Here is a 20,716-nt window from a genome sequence, read left to right as displayed (position 1 = left end):
TTAATCCCCTCTCTTATCAAAAACCCATCAACCCGCGTCTTAAAAATATTTAGCGAGGCAGCCTCCACCACTTCAACGGGCAGAGAATTCCAGAGATTCACCACCCTTTGAGTGAAGAAGTTCCTCCTCAACTCCGTTCTAAACCGCCCCCATTTTATCTTGAGGCTGTGCCCCCTAGTCCTACTGTCTTTTTTGAGCGGGAAGAGTCTCTCCACCTCTATCCTATCCATCCCATTCATCATCTTATACGTCTCAATGAGATCTCCCCTCATTCTTCTAAACTCTAACGAGTACAAGCCCAGTTTATTCAGCCTCTCCTCATAGCTCAACCCCCTCAACTCCGGTATCAGCCTAGTAAACCTCCTCTGCACTCCCTCCAAGGCCAAAATATCTTTGCGCAGGTGCGGCGCCCAAAACTGCACACAGTACTCCAGCTGCGGCCTCACCAATGCCCTATACAGTTGCAGCAAGACCTCCCTACTTTTATATTCAATCCCCCTCGCGATGAAGGCCAGCATCCCATTCGCCTTCCTGACCACCTGCTGCACCTGCAAGCTGGGTTTTTGCGACTCATGCACAAGGACCCCGAGGTCCCTCTGCACCGTCGCCTGCTGCAGTTTTTTGCCCCGTAAGTAATAGTCCTTCCTACCATTCTTCCTACCAAAGTGGACCACCTCACACTTGCCAACATTAAATTCCATTTGCCATTTCCTGGCCCATTCGCCCAGCCTATCTAGATCCTTCTGCAAACTCTCCACACCCTCCGCACAATTTGCCTTTCCCCCAATCTTGGTGTCATCAGCAAATTTCGACACCCTACACTCGGTTCCCTCCTCCAGATCATCTATATAAATGGTAAAAAGCTGAGGCCCCAGCACCGACCCCTGGGGCACTCCACTAGTCACCATAAGAACATAAGAAATAGGAGCAGGAGTAGGCCATCTAGCCCTTCGAGCCTGCCCCGCCATTCAATAAGATCATGGCTGATCTGTTGTGGCTCAGTTCCACTTTCCCGCCCTCTCCCCATAACCCTTAATTCCCTCTCTTATCAAGAACCCATCAACCCGCTTCTTAAAAATATTTAGCGAGGCAGCCTCCACCACTTCAACGGGCAGAGAATTCCAGAGATTCACCACCCTTTGAGTGAAGAAGTTCCTCCTCAACTCCGTTCTAAACCGCCTCCCCTTTCCATCATCCGCCAATCCGAAAAGCACCCGTTGACCCCCACTCTCTGCCTCCTATTTGACAACCAATCCTCTATCCACGCTAACACCCTACCCCCAACTCCATGTCCCTCGACCTTCTGCAATAACCTCTTGTGAGGTACTTTGTCAAACGCCTTCTGAAAATCTAGAAAGACCACATCCACCGGCTCTCCTCTATCCACCGCCCTAGACACATCCTCATAGAATTCCAGTAAATTTGTCAGACACGACTTCCCTTTAATGAAACCGTGCTGCGTCTGCTCTATCAAGCAATTCCCTATCAAGCAATTACTCAAGACTTTATTGCAATAAAGAAAAACACATACATACAAAAAGGACTATGATGATCTAAGACAGTTATGCAGAAGCAGTACTAAACACAACCACACAGTTTATGTAGGAATTGTCCCCTTTGATCCGAAGTATATTTAAAAAATTGAAACTCTTTCCGGACTTTCACTCTTCCCAAACAACAACCGCTTCAATAAACCTATAAGTAAAGGCCAGCTTATTGTTACCACGCTGTACACAATTGCAGAGTTACGCTGGGAAACATCTCTTCTTGATTCAGTGAAGGTATAATTTTAACTGCCTTCACAAGGGTTTCTGCACTCTTGCTTCTTGCCTGCTAGTTAGAACTAGCTTCCAGGCTGCCAGGTGGAATCTGCTTCCCAAATGTTGACAATTATACTATTTTTCCCTTTGATTGTTCTCTCTCTATTTGCTGTCTGTCCCCTCAGTTTCTGTGACTCTGAAACATTAACTGTATGCCTCCCCTTGATGGTTTAATCGCCTAACTAAGGTGTTCCCTATTAGACCAGAAGAATACTACATCATGTTATCTAAAGCCTGCTAATCTTGTTCCTGAGAGACTCTCATCCTGTGAAATATGTTTTAAATGCTGGTGGCTTCTACTTGTTTCTTTTGTTACACTCTTGGTATTGATTGTTACTCGATACATTCATGACAATATACCCAAAGATCTAACATATAGACTGTCAGTTTGAACCCAGGGAGGAGGATTGGCGTAAAGGTGTAACAATTATGGGTGAAGACTTTGAGCAAGTAACTAGTTTGAAGTACCTGTGCTCGATGGTAGAAGATGGAATTATGAAAGTGGAAATTAACAGATTAATTTTGGATGAAGTATTTGGAAGAAGTGGAGTGTAATGGATAGAGAAGTATACGAAACTGAAAGGGAGTACCTACAAGACAGTTGTCAGACCAGCTTTGTTATATAGTACAAAATTCGGACAGCAGCAAGAAGGGAGAAACAGTTACTGAATGCTAATAAGATGGGGATGCTGAGATGGATACGTGGCATGACAAGGAAGGACAGGAACCAGGACATCATAGAGTCAGTGAAGACTGGGAGCATCTGAAGAAAGTAACTGAGAAGAAATTGAAAATGTATGGTCATCTGTTGTAGATAGAGGGGGAAATTTTTAAAAATTCATTCATGGAACGTGGACATCGCTAAAAGGGCAACATTTATCAACTGCCCCTAATTGCCCTTTAACTAAGGAGATCAGATCTGCACACAGTACTCCAGACACCCTGTATAACAGTAACAAAACATCCCCACTTTTATATTCTATTCTCCATGCAATAAAAAATACCCTAGTCCATTTGCCTTTCTAATTACTTGCTGTGTTTGCATACTAACCTTTTTGTGATTCGTGTATCAATATATCCAAACCCCCCCTGTTCTGCAAGAGTTCTGCAATCTCTTCCATTAAATAATATGGTGCTTTTATATTCTTCCTACCGAAGTGGACAGGTTCACATTTTCACACATTAAGCTCCCATCCGCCAAATATTTGTCAGTTCTTTTAAGCTGTCAAAATCCCTTTGCAGATTAGTCCTCTTCATAACTTGCTGTCCTACCTTGTTATCAGCAAATTTAGCTACCATTGCTAAATTGGTTCCTTTATCCAATTCATTGGCATGAATTGTAAAATGTTGAGGTTCTAGCACTGATCCCTGTGACGCTCCACTGGTTATAGCTTGCCAACCTGAAAAACATCCATTTATTCTTGCTCTCTGCTTCCTGTTAGTTAACCAAAAACGTATCAATGTTAATATGTTACTGTCTGGACCATGAGCTCTTATTTTAAGTAACCTTTGATGCTGCACTAATGTCTCTTCGACATCTAAGTACACCACATTCACAGGTTCCCCTTTATCCACCTTGTTTTGTTACTTCCTTGAACTCTGAATAAATAAGTTAATTAATCTTTTCCTTTCATAAAACTATACTGACTCTGCCTGACTTTCTAAGTGTTCCTTCATAATTTTTAGTAATAAATTCTAACATTTTCCCTTTGACAGATATTAGATTAACCAGTCTGAAGTTTCATGCTTTCTGTATGTCCTTTCTTGAATAGAGGAATTACATTCAATATTTTCCGATCTATTGGGAGTTTTACAATGTCTGGGGAATTCTGGAACACTTGCAGCCAATGCATCTGTCATTACAAGCCCTTAAATTTTAAATTTCTCCATACCCTTTCCCTGATGAAAATTATAAACTTAATATAAATATAAAATTAATATCAATATAAAATTCAAACGTTGTTTGAAGTTCACTTTGTTCTCTTTTTTTACTCACCAAGATTTTCAAATGTTTCTGGAATGTTGTTTCCATCTTTTACAGCAGATTCTTTTTTTTAAATTATTTCCCATTAATTCCCCAGTCTCATCTTCTAAGGGACAGACATTCACTTTAGTTACTCTTATCCTCTGTAAATACTTGTAGAAACTCTTACTATCTGCTTTTATATTTCAGTCAACTGTCTCTATTTCTTTTTTTTAAATTAGTTTTCGCTGGATTGTGAATTCTATCCAGCTTCCTGATTCTTTTTGGAATTGTTTTTTTCTTTCAATTTGATACTATCCTTATCTTCCTTAGTTAGCCACTAAAGGTGTATCTTTCTCACCAAAATACATCTTTGAGATTTATGAAATATCTCCATATATGTCTGCTACTGCTTTTCTACTGTTCTGCCTTTTAATCTAATTTCCCGTTTTACCTTAGATCTGTATCTCTGTAATTATCTCTATTTAATTTAAAACATGAATCCTAGACCAGCATGCAAAATTTCAGTCATATTATAATCATGAAGGAGAAGTAGAAGGCTTAAGACCAGATGGATTTGGAAGAGGTATGGCTGACTAACAGGAGGAAGTGAAGAAGGGTGACCAACTGGTATTGTGGTGACCACCAAGTAAAATGGTGGAATGTGAAAGAAAAAGAACAAGGATTGTGGTCACCAAATTATAAACAGAAAATTAGTGCAATTGTTTCTACTTTAATCTCTTGCACCCACCCCACCCCTGAAGCCCCCATGAAAGGACTGCACTGGCATTGCCCCAGAAGTTTAAACTTCTGTTGGTCAATTGCCCTGCCTCTGCCTCTGAAGTAATTGGAAACTCCAATTTAAATTGGAGATTTTAAATGGCACTGACTCTCAGCAGAATAAGAAAGGATAGAATGGTTACCTAAAATATGCACCCACCCACCCCCACAGTTACTTTTTCCTGTCGAATTTGGCTGAGATCTTTTAAACTTATTGGTTTATGGCAGCTAGTGGATAAAGAGGGGCATGGCTTCACTTCTCCCAACACTGTTGTTGCCATACCCAGAAAGGCCTCCAGGAGCACTTATGTTGCCCACTTGTTAGGTGGCTGAGGTCAGTGGTGCAGCGTCGGTTTGGGATTAGTAAAAAGTGACAATCTGATTACCACTGCTCAGGAGATAAGGCCTTTTACAGATTTTTTTTGTAATTACATTGGTGTAAAATTGTGGTTATTAACCAGCTTAGCATTATTTCACCTTTGTCCAAGATTGTGTTTTCCAAAAGTATATTCTGTGAATTGTTAAGTTTCTCTCGTGTTCTAAAAGAAATTTGATATTAATTGCATATTTTTGAAAAATTGTGCATTTAAGGGACATTTTTCTTGATTAAAGATATTAAAGGAACTTAATTACGTAGCAATTTGTTCCAAAAGCTCTTGGGCTTCACTGTATGGAAATGCTTATGATTTAAGACATTGGGCAGGATTTTCTAGCTGCACTCGCACCAAAACCGGAAAATCCTGCCTGAGGTCAGTGGACCTTTGCATGCCCCGCCTCCCATGTGCACTACGATTCCCGTGGCAGATGGGACGGAAAAATTCTCCCCACTGTGTTTCAATATTCCTCTATTTCCTGACTGGTGAGAACCTGGACCGAGAGCAATTGCTGTTTCTTTTGTTCCCAACGTGCATTGGTGGTTTGATCTAATTTGTCAGACCAAAGTGTACATTATTATTTGATGAATATTACTCCTTTGGGATGACTTGGTATGGATAAGGTTATAAATGTGTTGTGAGACTTAGGTTCGGGTGATGTTTTCTAATATTCTTGGATGGGGATAGTAGTAGGCCATTCAGCTCCTCAAGCCTGTTCTCTATTCAGTTAGGTTACTGTTGATCTGTGTGTTAACTCAATCTTCCCACTTTTGTACTCTCGTCTAATAAATTCATCAATCTCAGTCTTAAATGTTTCCAATTCACCAAACCTCAATAATATTTTGGAAGGAGAATTCTAGATTTTCAGAAGTGCTTTGTTCAGAAATGCAGCTGATATAGTCAAGGTTTACATCTCATTCTGGGTTGACACAAATTGGCATTTTTCTGTGGAATCTATTTTATTTATTTAGTTCTCAAGACATGGAATGCTGTGAATAATTTTCCATTGTTGGTTTTGGCTTTATCTCTAGGTCAATCTTGACTTATTCTCGGATTGGAGGAAAAATCAAAACTTTGGCCTTCTGTCAGGGTTCCCATTATCTCGCAGTTGCTTCAGACAATGGTACTATCCAGCTGCTTGGAATTGAGGCCAGCAAACCACCAAAATCACCTAAAATACATTCTCTTCAGAGCAGGTAAACATTCTGTCAAAAATAATATATTTTTATCATATTCAACGATCTAGTGATGAATAAAATGTTTGCATTTTTCATTTGCCAAAATGAAGAGTATCAGTAGAACAATTTTTTCTTTATTTTGTTCAGATTTCTGTTTTTTGAAAACAAAAAAATTTTCCTGTCCATTTACTATTGTTTCAGCAAATTATCTTATTGGACACTTTTATAAAAAAAAATTCAAAGTGTAATTCTAGATGTTTTATCTGTGGTTTATAAAAATGGGTATTTCTTGTGGCTCTCTTGTGTTATTTTGCATTATTATTCCCATATAAATGTTGATAAATTTAAAGGGGGATGCCTCCAGGGCATTGCCAACATGACAATGCCAGCTTGCCCCTTAGCACTGTCCATCAGGTGGGGGAGGGGGTCTTACTGCCACTCTGCGCTCAACGGTGACAAAGGGAGGGAGGTCAGCGATTCAGGCTGGCCATTGGTTTGGGGAGGGGGTCAGGCTGTTGGGCAGCGGGGGTGGGGGTGGTTCTGGATTAGCTGGGGGTGGTGGTCGGAGCTGCTGGCCAGCAATCGAGCTGATCTGCATTTGGGAAGATGGCAGTGCGGGGTGACTGCGCACACACTAATCTCGGCGCTGACAGATCAGCACATGCGTAGTGGCTCATTCAGCACTATGCTACTGACCTCTCCAGTGGGAATAGGCCCCACCCACAGCCTTTTCTTCTGAATCACGCAGGTTCACTCTGCAGTGCAGTGTGTGTGGGAGGTTCATTTTGAAACTCCCGCTGGGAAAAAAAGTAGGATTTACTTCAGTTTTTATGCAAATTCAACACTTAGGATAATTCTCCCCAAAAAATTCTGCTATCCACAATTCTTTCGAAAACAAACAGGATTTCCATAAGAGAGCCCTTGGTCTATCATCTGTCCTTGCTACTCATCAGTTTTTTAACAAGGCTAAATTGGAGTTTAATGTTCCCATTTGTATAACTTAGCATTGGGTGGTTCAAAATGTGCACTGAAACTGACAATGTGCATGTTGCCATATTTCATTTCATTTCTGTTATGGTACTGTGCAAAGTATCTCATTGCCCTTGTCAATTTGCATATTAAAACTCTAGATGGCAGTCAACTGCTGTATTTAAATCATCGGGAGCAAAATACAAGATGTTTTGTTTTTCCTGTCATAGTAGAAATTTACTTACTTTGCTTCAAATTGTGAGGGTAAGAGCAGTTACCATGCAACACCATGACTATCGATTATAGTGTCAAAGTATTGAAGATAAAAATTATGAACTGATGACCTTTCAGCTACACCTGGGTATATCAAACTAGGAGAGCCAAGGCATTCATGATAGAAAGCTGTGGCAGATTATTTCTTGTTTCTATGGTGATTTATTGTCTTTTTCTCCACAGAAAGGAAGACAATTGCACCTGTAACGTGTATGCCAGATTTTTTAATCAATAAATTGCTAGGTTTTTATTCATTGATTTAATACTTTTTTTCTGGCATGGTTAACCTCTAGAGTGATGGCATAAGCACAATAATTGCATGTGCATTTTTATTAAGGTGTCCAAAGAACTAATTTTCTTTAGTGCATTACTTAAATGATTGCATTGAAAAGAACGCAAAAAATAATTACTTATTGTATTAGCACTTGTGTAAAATGGGAAAGGGATCTTCATGATGTACCTCTGTGAAGGCTTGATGCAGTTTTTTAAACAAAAAAGTTAATTTATTGTTATAATTTGTCTCTAGCCCATTAGCTGTGTACGCTACTTTCTGTTTAACGTAGCCCTATGGTTTCTAAGGAAAATTACCAATTCTTATATCCCTTCTTTTATATGTAGATACTATTAATAGTCTTGGATTAAAAGTATACTAATTCCTATTAGCAATATGAATTAATAGCCTTTTAAAAAAATGCTTTAGAATCAGGCACACTGATGAAAAACAGTATTTGTTAATGTTCACTGATCGCATCCCATCTCTTGTGTGTTTTTTTTTTAAGTATCATAACTGTGGTGTCTTCCTTCTCCATAAGATGCATTCCTCCTCTTGTTGCTTAGTTCTATTTTCTTATTTATAACTGCAACTTGCATGTCGTATTCATAATTATTCAAACTGTGTGCATTTAACAATTTTTAGTATTGAAATATCTTCCTTTTATATTCCGAATTGCAAGTTGACACTATGCTTGGACTCTTGCTGCATCTTTGTACACTTTGATTAATTTATTAATGCGTGGATGGGTAAACTGCCTTTCATCAATATCTTCTAATTTGAAATCAAATTGTTCGTTTGTCTTAAAGTTACAGTTCTATTAATACAACATTTAACTTTTTAATATTTTAATATTGCATTGCTGAGAACAGCAATTTTATTCCTGTGTAATTCTGGCAACCTAAATTGAACATTCATAAATGTGTTTTAAGTTCATCTCATTGATGAAAAGTGAATTGGAATTAACATGTGATTCAGTATGACTAACAGTAAATCTTAGCCAGATAAATTGTTATCCTGTATCTGGAGTTTGAATTTAAACTGCTGTTGATTCTTCTGTGGTAACTTATCTCAATTTTCAAAGTGGAACCTAGAATTGAAAGATAAAGGTTTAGTTATTTATAAATGCATGGTATGATCTCAATATTAGGGGAGAGGTTTCTGGTTCAAAAACCAATTTCATTACAAAATCAATCTTCTTGATAAGTATTGCCAGCATTTTACATTACATCAACTATAAGCAATTAACAATTGCACCCATGTTCATGCTAACAAATCTATTATTTTATTTTACCAAGAGCTTTGGACCAGAAAGAAGATGGTTGTGTGGTGGATATTCATCATTTTAATGCAGGTGCACAGTCTGTTTTAGCATATGCAACTGTAAATGGTTCTTTAGTTGGCTGGGACCTGAGGTCATCAACAAATGCCTGGACTTTAAAGCATGATTTGAGACTTGGACTTGCAACTTCCTTTGCCGTAGATATACATCAATGCTGGTTATGTATTGGTAAGTATTATTTTTCAAATTTATTTGTCAAATTTTTTTGTTTTGTACCATAGGATGTTTCCATAATAGTTGCATTGGTGAAATGGAAAATTGTATCTGTGACTCAAATTACTAAAATTCTGTAGATAAATTTCACTTGGCTTATTTTTCAGTCAAATACAATTATCAGAAATTTTATTTTTGGAGTAAGTGGTAATTTTGAGGGCTTAAAATTAAGATGCTTGCTATATTTGTTTCTGTAACTAGTTTCTTTCTAAAAGGTACAAGTAATGGCACTATGGCTTGTTGGGATATGAGATTTCAGCTGCCTATTTCAAGTCATTGTCACCCAGCCAGGGCTCGCATTCGACGTCTACTTATGCATCCCCTCTGCCAGTCATGGGTCATTGCAGGTAAATTCAACGCACGTTTAGGTTACTTGTGGGCTATTACTTCTCCCTTCTCTAGCTGCTATGCCTTGTGCAATGTGCAACAAGCCACACCCATTGTGTGGCTTGCCCAGTGCATATCGCAGAATGCCTTCAGACTTGTTCAAGCACCTGAACTCAACTTCAGTATGCCAATGACTTGCTCACTGAGACCTCTGGCTTTCAGATTGCTTTCATTATACAAAATGTATGCCATATCATTGTACTTCATCCAGACCTCATTGCTTGGCTTCCTGATGGTTGATGTCAGCCACAATTGAATATTCTTTGTCTCTGTGTAGCCAGTGAGGTGTTAGGAGATCAGGGATATTGAGCTACTACAGGATAAAGACATCTTGGTAGTTGCTTGTGCACCCCTGGATAAGCAGCATCTTGTGATTGCACCTTAGATTCATAATATATTAGAATCTCTTGCACTGAATAGTCCTGGGTTACCTCTGTTTGCCTTAATTGTCAAATTGGTGCAAATGCTAATGCTCTGCACTTGTGTGAGTCAGAGCTTCGTGCTCATGTGTCTACTGCTCTTAACAGGCATCATTGGTGGTCAGTTATCTTGTGCATTTCTGGGCTGCTGATATCCAGGATCATGAAAATGTCTGGTAGAACCCTGCGTGGATCCAAAGGCAAGGAAGTTGAGGGTGACAGTGACTTTCACAGCTATTAGTGAAGTCTGACCACTGGATTCTTTTAGCAGCAGATCTTGTTCCACAAGCTGCAAATATTTACCATTACCTGACACAAATCTGAGCCTCATAAAGCATGATGTGACAAATCATCTGTGTGCATGTCATGTCTGATGTGTTGGTATATCTTTGTATGAGCTGTAGCTCTCTGTTGATCCACTGTGCTGGAGTTGCCTCACACTTATCACACTTCTTGCTTGTTTTGACATACCTATTTAGCTGTTCAAGGAAATAATGAAGTTTCAATGTGGGACATGGAAACTGGTGACAGACGATTCACCCTTTGGGCCAGCAGTGCTCCACCCCTGTCTGAAATGCAGGTTTGTGGCTAAACCTTCAAACTTTTAATCTTAACCGTTAAGATTTAATTCCTATTTTTGCCACCTGATTAGTAGATTAATTTGTTAATTGTGAAATTAAGGATATGCAACCAAGATAAACTGCTGTTCTTTGTACCCTCTTCCACCACAACCTTTTCCCAGTTTAATAATAACTGTTCGTAATTAACAATGAATTCATGGCCATTATTAGACTTTCAATTCAGAATTTATTTCATGGAATTCAAATTTCACTGCCTGCTGTGGTGTGATTTGACCCAGGAGCTGCAGAGTACTACCATGGGTCTTTGATTTACCAATCCAGTGACAATATCACTATGCCACTGTCTCCCCACATCATGTAATTTGATATATTATTGTCATATGTATTGATATATAGTGAAAAGTATCGTTTCTTGAGCACTAGATAGACGAAGCATACCATTCATAGAGTACATAGGGAAGAAGGAAAGGAGAGGGTGCAAATTCTAGTGGTAAAGTTATAGCTAGGAAATAGAAAAACATCAACTTAATATAAGGTAGGCCCATTCAAAAATCTGATGATAGTAGGGAAGAAACGGTTCTTGAATCTTATAATGCTTTAAGTGTAATTTCAAAAAAGTCCCTAAATGCTTCACAGAGGTATAATCAAAGTTATGGATATGGAGTGAAAGAATAAGATATTGGAAGTAGTGACCAACCATATGTTTGTTTGGAAAAAAAAAATTGATTTGAAGGAGAATCTTGAAGCAATCTGGACCCTAGAGAAGCAGACCGAGGTCCTTTTCGGAGCCTGTGATTGAAAACAAAACCACCAATGACCGGGTCATATGAGTTGCATGTATGGACACGAGGCCAGAATCAAATAGAGAGTTTGTGATTTGGGGACTGGAGGGTGTTATGGAATTGGGAATAGGTGAGACTATGAAAAGATTTAAGTACAAGAGTAATTTTGGACTTGCAGCTTTAACTCTGTTTTTCTTTCCACAGATGCTGCCATTCAGCTGAGTTTTAACAGCACATTCTGTTTTTGTTTCAGATTTCCAGCAGCCATATTTTGCTTTTGTTTTATGTTCAAGGTTTAATTGTGTTTTGGTAACATTTCTTGTTTTTGTTTTAATCTTTAGCCTTCAACGCATAGTGTCCATGGAATCTACTGCAGTCCAGCAGATGGAAATCCTCTACTATTAACTGCTGGGTCAGATATGAGAATAAGGTGATGTACTTTGGATAGAATTGGCTTAAAATGGCAGATCATTTTCGTATTTTAAGGATCTGGCAACATGTATCCACAAATTGGGTTGGATTTTGGAAGTCTGCTGGAAGTAGATAAACCTGTAATGCCTTCTGGCATCTTCCTGCCTCCTGGCCAGTTTTTGGAGGGAGGTGTGAGTTTGACAGGGTGACAGCTACCCATATTCAGGTTAGCATAATTATTAAGGCCACCTGATGCCTGGAGGTGGCCTTCTGGTGACAGAATGGGGCCAGTGCATTAAGATTAATTTGAGGCCACCCCACATATGCTATAATTACATGTGAAGCGATGCCCCCTCCACATTGGTGCCTTTCAGTTACAGCATTATTTGATAATTTGTGTGTGTAATTGAAATAAAATAGATTTTAAAATGATTGAGAAAAATGTTGCTTTCTCCTGGTCCCTCACTGTTTTGATCCAATATGAAGCTGGAGCTCCAGGGGTGTGGCAGTGTGAGTCGCAATAGTGGACAAGTACCAAGCTGGGGCAGTTATAATCCATCTTTTTTTAATGCTCCCGATGACTAATTCCTTCTCCTGAACCCTCCCTATGAACAAGGTGCACTGGAGATGAGTAGCGAGTCAGGTGATGTAGCTTTGACATTCATTTTGAAAAAAAGGATTATATTAGCCCATACTTGGCAGTTCTGTACCATCACAACTTTGGAGCACCGACATCAGGTTAGATCTGGATCTTGAATGGGAATGCAGGTCCAGGATGGAGGAGTGATGAAAGGATGAGTCAGGCAGTAAATTGTTCAACAAGAGACTGGTCAGACATTGGGAGAAGCCACAGTTCCGAGGGTTGGGCACAGGATGAGGTTGCTCCAAAATGGTGCCAATCAGGTTATGCGAGAAACAATTTAAAATGAATACTGTGATGCTCACTGAAATTGCAGGCCCCATTAACGTTGATATTAAGGGGAAACATTAAATTGGGGTTTGCTGAATGTAACTCCCTTGACAGTCTTGAATTATTTGCTATTTCCTATATCCACTCAAAGTCGTCTTAGCTTGCTTTACCTCTTTTTCATTATATTCTTCCTTATAATTGAAGTCAGTTCATCCTTTATCACTGCAGCTGCACTTCTGCTATTTCCTGTAAAGCTTGCATTTAGTCCCAGTCCTGATTGCCTTGCAGCCAAATGTCAATAATGGCTACCATTTGATACCCTCCAAGTTTAATTTGTGCCTGCAGTCATTCAAATTGTTCCTTATTTGCTGTTTGTATAAAAAATGCCTATTTAGGCTACGTACCCTAAACTGTCCTTTTGTTTTTATTTTACTCACCTTTGTTTTCTTATATTTTATCTCCTGACTTAATCACTATTATACCTTTGCAGGTATTGACAAAAGCACAATTTTTGATTGTAACTCTCTTCCTTTTTGTTTATTTTTTTTCAGCTAATATTTCTTCCACCTGAGTCCCCTCTTGCACCTTTCTGCTCGAACCCTAATCTCAGGCCAGATCAGATGTAGCTGAGGCCGATAATGCATCTCCCAATACTAATCCCATTGCCCCACAAAATTGAACTCTTCTTTCCCACAACACTAATTTTGTAGTCACGTGGTCACTGTAAAATAAAATCTCTCAAATCTGTTTATGCCTATGCTAATTTGAATGTCTTAGATAACAAGAGATTATAACCCTTGAGGTCCCGTTTGTTTAACTCCTCATTCCTGGTGCTCTCAAACTGAACCTATTGTGTATGTGGAATACAATGATTGGATCCTTCCCTTTCCTCTCCAATAATCTTTCAAGATTTCCTTGGTGCTGGGTAGGCAGCATACCTTGTTGGATTCTCAGTCTTGCTTACTAAAGTGTTAACTTTTGAATCACGTACAATGACCATATTAAGTTCCTCTTCCATCGTTGGACAGCTTCTTGCTCCAATATTCCACATTCTGCATACTGGCTGTCTTTCTAATAGATTTTTTCATTGTCTCCATGATTTTATCCTTATCCCCACAGGTAATGAGAGCATTGTTTCTGATCCCCATGGAGACCAATAACTTATAAAAGAAAGCAATTCTCTCAAAGCGAAAGGGAAGAAAACCAATGGACAGGATTTCATGTTTTAAAACCTTTACTGGAACAAAATAACTAAAATCAACACAATTTAAACATCAATTAACAAGTGAAAGATATAACAAAGATATACTTCAATTACTCCTGTTACTTCCTGCACAAATATGTGATCTCAATCTTTCTAACTCTATCTTAACTTTGTAGGATTTCTCACTTTCCATTTAATAGTTTCGATCTTGAGTTGCATTAACCAGCAGCCATAATCCATCCAAAGTTCTCAGATGTGTGTACCCCTCTTGCTTTGATCCTGACCATCCTGATGATACAAATTTTCAAGAAACCCCCTTCTCCAAACCCATTTAAATAATTTTTGGTAACTGGAACAGCAGAAATGGATCTTGACCAATCTACAGTCCTTTGCCCTTCCTATCTTTAGCGCTCTGCCCTTTTCAATTGTGTACCACACAATTATAGTCTCTGTTCAATTCTCAGAGCCCTATTTCAATATCAGGGTCTGTTCTAAAATTGCCAAATACAAAATTGTTCCGTTGAGACAACCTGCTTTGTTTCATTTGTACAGTAATTGTGTTCTGAGCTGGGAAGGTGGTGCAATAGTGATATTGTCACTGGGCTACTAATCCGGACACCCAGATAATGCTCTGGATGCCTGGGTTCGAATCCCACCACTGCAGATGCTGAAATTTGAAATATAAAAATACAATAAAAATCTAATGATGATGAAACCATTGCTGATTGTCGTAAAAACCTACCAGATTCAGTAATGTTTTTTAAGGAAACAAATCTGCAATGCTTGCTGGCCTGGCCTACCTGTGACACCAGATCCACAGCAATACGATTGACTCTTGATGCTCTCCATTCAGTCGCAATTAGGGATGAGCAATAAATGCTTGCCCAGCCAGTGATCTCCTCATTCCATGAATTATTTTTTTTTTAAAAAAACTGCCAAATAGTGTTCACAAGCTGACCCAGATCCAGGGCAATTATATTGTTATATGCCATTGCTTCTTAGCTGTTCATCGCATGGCAACCCCAGGTTACATGGACATTTCTTGGAACCTAAAGCTGTCATAACTTTGTGACAAATTGACCTTGTATTTAATACTCCCAGACCACTTTGGTTTGAAAGGGGCATCACACAAAAAAAATCCATGCATGCCAGATCACACCTCACAATGTTGAATAGGTTCAGTCTCTCCATTCTATAAATTACTTGGATTCCTCTTGGTCTGTACATTATTAATCCTGTCTTATATCTACACCTTAATGTGTGGTATGATCAAAGTCTGGAGCAAGCTGTTTAGATACTCGTGTCACTGTTTTATGTGTCAGAGTCCCTCTACAACCCACTGGCCGATTCAGAAATATTTGAGATGAAAATATTTTGTGCCAGTGTTTATTCTGAGCAGTTTCCAGTCCATAAATTGCCATATACTGCAGTCTAGTGACATATTCTGCACTGTCATGTTGTAGTCTGAATTAGTAGTATCTTTTTTTATTCGTAAACTTATTTTTCTAACTTGCACTAAGCCTAAATGCTGATCAATTTTTAAAAATTACTTACTGCCTCAAGTTTACACTAAGCTGTACAAATGTTGGTGGTAATTTCTGGATACTTGACGAAGGATGTACATAATCTCTTCTCTTGAAATTGCTATATTATTTGCACATAAATAACAGTGGACGTCATTAGCCACATTCTTAAGAACAAAGAAAAGTCCAGCCCTTCAGCCCTCCAAGCCTGTGCTGATCATGAAGCCCTAACTAAGCTTTAAAAAAAAACCTTCTGACCTTACTTGGTCCATATCTCTCTCTTCCCTGCTATTCATGTACCCATCCAAATGACTCTTAAATGTTGCTAACGTGTCTGCTTCCATCACCACCTCTGGCAATGTGTTCCAAGCACCCACCACTCTGTGTGAAAAACTTTCCCCACACATCTCCCTTAAACTACTTCCCTCTCACCTTGAGCCTGTGCACACTTGCAGTTGATACTTCCACCCTGGGAGAAAGGCTATCCACCCTGTCTATGCCTGCCATAATTTTGTAGACCTCTACCAGGTCTTCCCTCGGCTTCTGTCTTTCCGGTGAAAACAATCCTATTCAACCTCTCCTCATAGCCAACACCTTCGGGACCAGGCAACATCCTGGTGAACCTTCTTTTCACTGTCTCCAAAGCTTCCACTTCCTCTATTAGTGTGATGGCCAGAACTGCGTGCAATACTTCAAATGCAGCCTAACCAAGGTTTCATATTGCTCCAATATGATTTCCCAACTTGTACTCAATGCCCCGGCTGATGAAGGCAAACATGCATATGCTTTTTTAATCACCTTGGCCACCTGTGTTGCCACTTTTGGGGAACTGTGGACCTGCATGCCCGAGTCCCTCTGTATATTAATGTTCCTAAGGGTTCTGCCATTTACAGTATACTTCACACCTAAATGTGAACCTCCAAAATGCTTCTCCTTGCATTTGTCCAGATTAAACTCCATCTGCCCTTTCTATGCTCAAGTCTCCAATCTATCTTTATCCTGTTGTATCCTTTGACAATCCTTCGCACTATTAGCAACTCCAATCTTCATGTCATTCACAAACTTCTTAATCAGACCCCCTACATTTTCCTCCAGATCATTTTAATATACTATAAACAGAAGCTCCAGCATTGATCCCTGCGGAACTCCACTAGCTACGGGTCTCCAATCTGAAAAACGCCCTTCCACTGCTACTCTCTGTCTTCCATAACCATGCTAGTTCTGTATCTATCCAGCCAGCCATCCTGAATCCTATGTGATTTTAGTTTTTGTATCAGTTTGCCATGAGGGACTTTGTCAAATGACTTACTAAAGTCCATATAAACTACATCCACAGCCCTTCCCTTATGAGTTATCTTTGTCATCTCTTCAGAAAACTCAGTCAAATTGATGAGACATGACTGTCCTTATACAAAACCATGTTGCTTGTCACTAACTAGTCCATTTTCTTCCAAATGTGCGTATATCCTGTCCCTCAGTATCTTCTCCGAAAGCTTCTCTATCACTGATTTCAGGCTCACCAGCCTATACTTCCCTGAATTATCCCTGCTTCCTTTCTCAACCAAGGGAACAATAACTATGCTCCAGTCCTCTAGAATTTCTCCTGTAGTCAGTGAGAATGTGAAGATACCTGTTAAGGCCCCAGATATTTCTTCCCTTGCCTCCCACAGTAATGGGGATAGATCCCATCCGTTACTTTGAAAACAAATTTTGATCCATTGCTGCTCCAGTGGGGTCGTGGTTAATGCTGCTGCCTCACAGTGCCAGGTATTCAATTCCAGCTTTGGGTCACTGTCTGTGTGGAGTTTGCATGTTCTCGCATGTTTGCGTGCGTTTCCCCTGGATGCAACTGCTTCCTCTCTCTCTCTCTCTCCAAAGATATGTGGGTTAGGTTGATTGGCCAGGTTAAATTGGCCCATAGTGTAAGGGAAAGTAGCAAGGTAAATATATGGGGTTACGGGGATAGGGCCAGAGTTGATGTTAGGCTGAATGGCCTGCTGCACGGTAGGGATTCTTCAATACTGCTTTCACTGTTCACTTCCAGTGCATTGTCCTGCTCAGCTTATCTGCCTTTGACTTATCTCTTCTGCAAGGGGTCACTGGCATGGCTCTTGAATTCTTGTGTTTCTTATCTTTCCTGCTATCCCAATAATGCATCAAAATTACTTATCAGTAATTGCCAAATTTATCCTTTTTTTCTCAATTTTACCAACAGCTAAAATGTTAAATGTCTTCTTTATAAACCAACACCAATATCTGACTGACAGTCCAAACACGTTGTTTATATACTGTTCAGAATTGTGCATAGCAAATAATGGATGCGCTCACAGGTGTCGTGCTATATTAATCATCTCTTTTTAGAGTGGAGAGCATCTCTGAACTTGAACTGTCTGCCAGAATTACAGTGTTTGAAATGTTGCTGTTTGCCCTGTTGAGTACCTGAATATTAGATTTTACAGTTGTAACTTTTCTGTCAGTTTTGACCCTTCACATCCTTGAAGATGTTGGCTTCTCTGCAGTGCATTTGCACAATCATTGCTTGCCTTCTGGCACCAAGTAGTACTCCTGTGTAAATATAGACAGGGAATTGGGATGATGAAGTTGGTCCCAGAAAATAATTAGTCAACAGCCTTCTCAATGCCATGTGTGATTTTCATAGAACTTTTTTAAATTCAGAAAGAGGCCATTTGGCCCATTGAGTCTGCACTGACCACAATCCCACCCAGGCCCACCTCCATATCCCTACATATTTTACCCACTAATCCCTCTAATCTACATATCTCAGGACACTAAGAGGCAATTTTAGCATGGCCAATCAACCTAATATGCACATCTTTGGATTGTGGGAGGAAACTGGAGCACCCAGAGGAAACCCACGCAGATATGAGGAGAACGTGCAAAATGGCCACGAATACATAGCTCAAGCAGGTAGCAGCCAGTACCATAGAACAGTTACAGCACTGAAAGAACCCATTTGGCCATCTTGTCCATGCCATCCTGAGAGCACTCAAGTGCCTTTTCTAATTTTGCCTTCCAGCACCTGATTCATAACCCTATAGCTTACAGCACTTCAGGTGCAGATCCAGGGTCTCTGCCTCCACCACTAATTGGGCAGTGAATTCCAGAAACCCACTACCCTCCATGTCAAAAAAAAGTAGTTAATTACTGGCAGATTTTTCTTTCCAGAAGAATTGTGGTGCCCTCAAATGCTGCCTCAGAGATCAGCTAACTCAATATGCCATATTCTTGCCTCTAAATCAGAAGAGTGTAGACTTTAAGTCCCATTCCAAAAGCTTGGATAGAAAATCCAGGCTGACCCTCCAGTACAGTACTAAGTACTACATTGTTGAATGAGGTATTAAACCAAGGATCCCTCTGCCCTTGGTTGAATGTAAAACATTTGAGAAGAGCAGAAGAATTCTCCCCAATATATTTGTCAATATTTATCCCTTGACCAGCATCACTAACAGAATATCATCACATTGCAAAGCAGTCATCAACTTCCAAGTTGACTGATCAGGTTCCTACATTACAAGCATGACTGTACTTCAAAAATTCTTTGTAAAGCATCTTGGTGCCCTGAATTTGTGAAAGGTGCTACGTCAATATGTTTTTCCTTTTTCTTTGTCCTTTAGCTACCAACTGCACCATCAGGAGAGCATTCTGTATTGAGTTAATATGACAGATGAGCTGGCCTTTTAAAACACCTTCTTTAAAACCAATTTTGTAACAATTTATCTACAGCCATTTAATGCAACTATATATTTTGCCAACCATAATTATGTTACTGTAAAATTAAAGTATTTTTAAAATTATTTCCACAGATTCTGGGATCTAGCATACCCAGAGCGATCATACATTGTAGCAGGTGGTGCAAATGATGCTTTGCATTGTCCATCTGTTTCCTATTACAGAAAAATAATTGAAGGAACTGAAGTTGTGCAGGTAGGTTTCACCGAACATAACCACCTTTCTCAAAGATTTTAATTAATGATTCTTGCATTTCAACAGCAGTATACAGCATTAATTTTGGTACATAGTATTGGCTGTAATTCATAACAAAATAAAGACCAACCACCCAACTAACTAAAGCTAATCTTATTAAATGGCTTTGAAAAACTATAGTGGAATATCTGGTCTCTGCATGTATATTACTCAATAAGGTTCAAAATTTAAAAATAAAAAATGCTGAAAATATTCATTAGGTCATGCAACTGTAGAGAAACAAATTAGTTGGCATCTCTGGCCTTAAGACTCTTCCTCGGTCAGGAAACTTGCGTGAGCAGCATTTAAAAAGGATCAGGGAATTGAAAAGAAAACACAAGGAGGAAAATAACTATGAAGTTATTAAATGGAAAACAGCTGTTTAAAAGGCAGAAGTCATATTTGTAGCAGACATAATGGAAAATATTAGACGAAATGTATTTTACTGTCTAAAAGTCTGAACTGCATGAGGGCTTTCAACATCATTTCAGATTTTAGTTAAAAGTCATTGGCAGCGAAAGAATGAAGTAATATAAAGACAAAACTGTGTTAGACAGTAGACTTTTTTTCTTGAAAGACATGTGAACCAGTTAAATTTTGAAGACAGTCCAACAACTTCATAGTCACCTTTTACTGATATCAGCCTTTTGTTCTAGATTTTGTTTTGGTGAATTCAAATTCACTAATGACCGTGGTAGGATTTGAACACGTATTCTGAGATACTAGTCCAGTAACATACTGGAAAGAGTGAAGGTATAGCTCAAGAGTTAGAAAGGAAGCATGAAAAACTGACATGATGGAACAGACATCACTAGACTAGAATTCTGGTGTAAGCAAATTAAATTCAACAACAAGGACACAAATATGTTTACCAGTTGTGAACTCTGGGTAGAGGGACAAAGGTCACATTCTAAATGCTCCATCTTCCAAAATAGTCGCACACTAATGAGCAAAATAAAACTGCTTCAGGGGAATTCGATTTGCATAAGTGATTGGTTTCTGTTACCTAAATGTACAGTGGTTTGCAGAAATTGTGTTTTTGTTTTTGTGTTGATAGGGCAACATCCAAGAAAATTTCAAATTCAGATTTTTTTTCTTTACAAATCCAGAGAGGATTGAACCAACTTTGGATTGATTCCATTTAGAACATAAGAACATAAGAAATAGGAGCAGGAGTAGGCCATCTAGCCCTTCGAGCCTGCCCCGCCATTCAATAAGATCATGGCTGATCTGTCGTGGCTCAGTTCCACTTTCCCGCCCTCTCCCCATAACCCTTAATCCCCTCTCTTATCAAGAACCCATCAACCCGCTTCTTAAAAATATTTAGCGAGG

The 20,716-nt window shown here is 39.2% G+C and overlaps 1 protein-coding gene across 2 annotated transcripts in view; it reads left to right on the top strand.

Moving 5' to 3' along the window:
* The window catches only part of pik3r4 (phosphoinositide-3-kinase, regulatory subunit 4), a 79,492-nt gene that overhangs the window by 51,279 nt on the left and 7,497 nt on the right, over positions 1-20,716 (top strand). Inside the window, exons 13-19 of one of the 2 annotated variants that reach the window (XM_080203397.1) lie at positions 5,969-6,133; positions 7,541-7,567; positions 8,927-9,138; positions 9,399-9,530; positions 10,469-10,569; positions 11,694-11,782; positions 19,225-19,345. In XM_080203397.1, coding sequence (XP_080059523.1) covers positions 5,969-6,133; positions 7,541-7,567; positions 8,927-9,138; positions 9,399-9,530; positions 10,469-10,569; positions 11,694-11,782; positions 19,225-19,345 — 847 coding nt within the window. The remainder of the gene's footprint in view (positions 1-5,968; positions 6,134-7,540; positions 7,568-8,926; positions 9,139-9,398; positions 9,531-10,468; positions 10,570-11,693; positions 11,783-19,224; positions 19,346-20,716) is intronic. The other variant, XM_080203404.1, reaches the window with a different exon arrangement.

Source organism: Carcharhinus amblyrhynchos, chromosome 2, assembly GCF_965287045.1.
Source record: "Carcharhinus amblyrhynchos chromosome 2, sCarAmb.v2.hapA, whole genome shotgun sequence".
NCBI classification, from domain to species: Eukaryota; Metazoa; Chordata; class Chondrichthyes; order Carcharhiniformes; family Carcharhinidae; genus Carcharhinus; species Carcharhinus amblyrhynchos.
The sequence above is the reverse complement of the archived record's forward strand: the minus strand, read 5'-3'. Positions and strand labels throughout refer to the sequence as shown.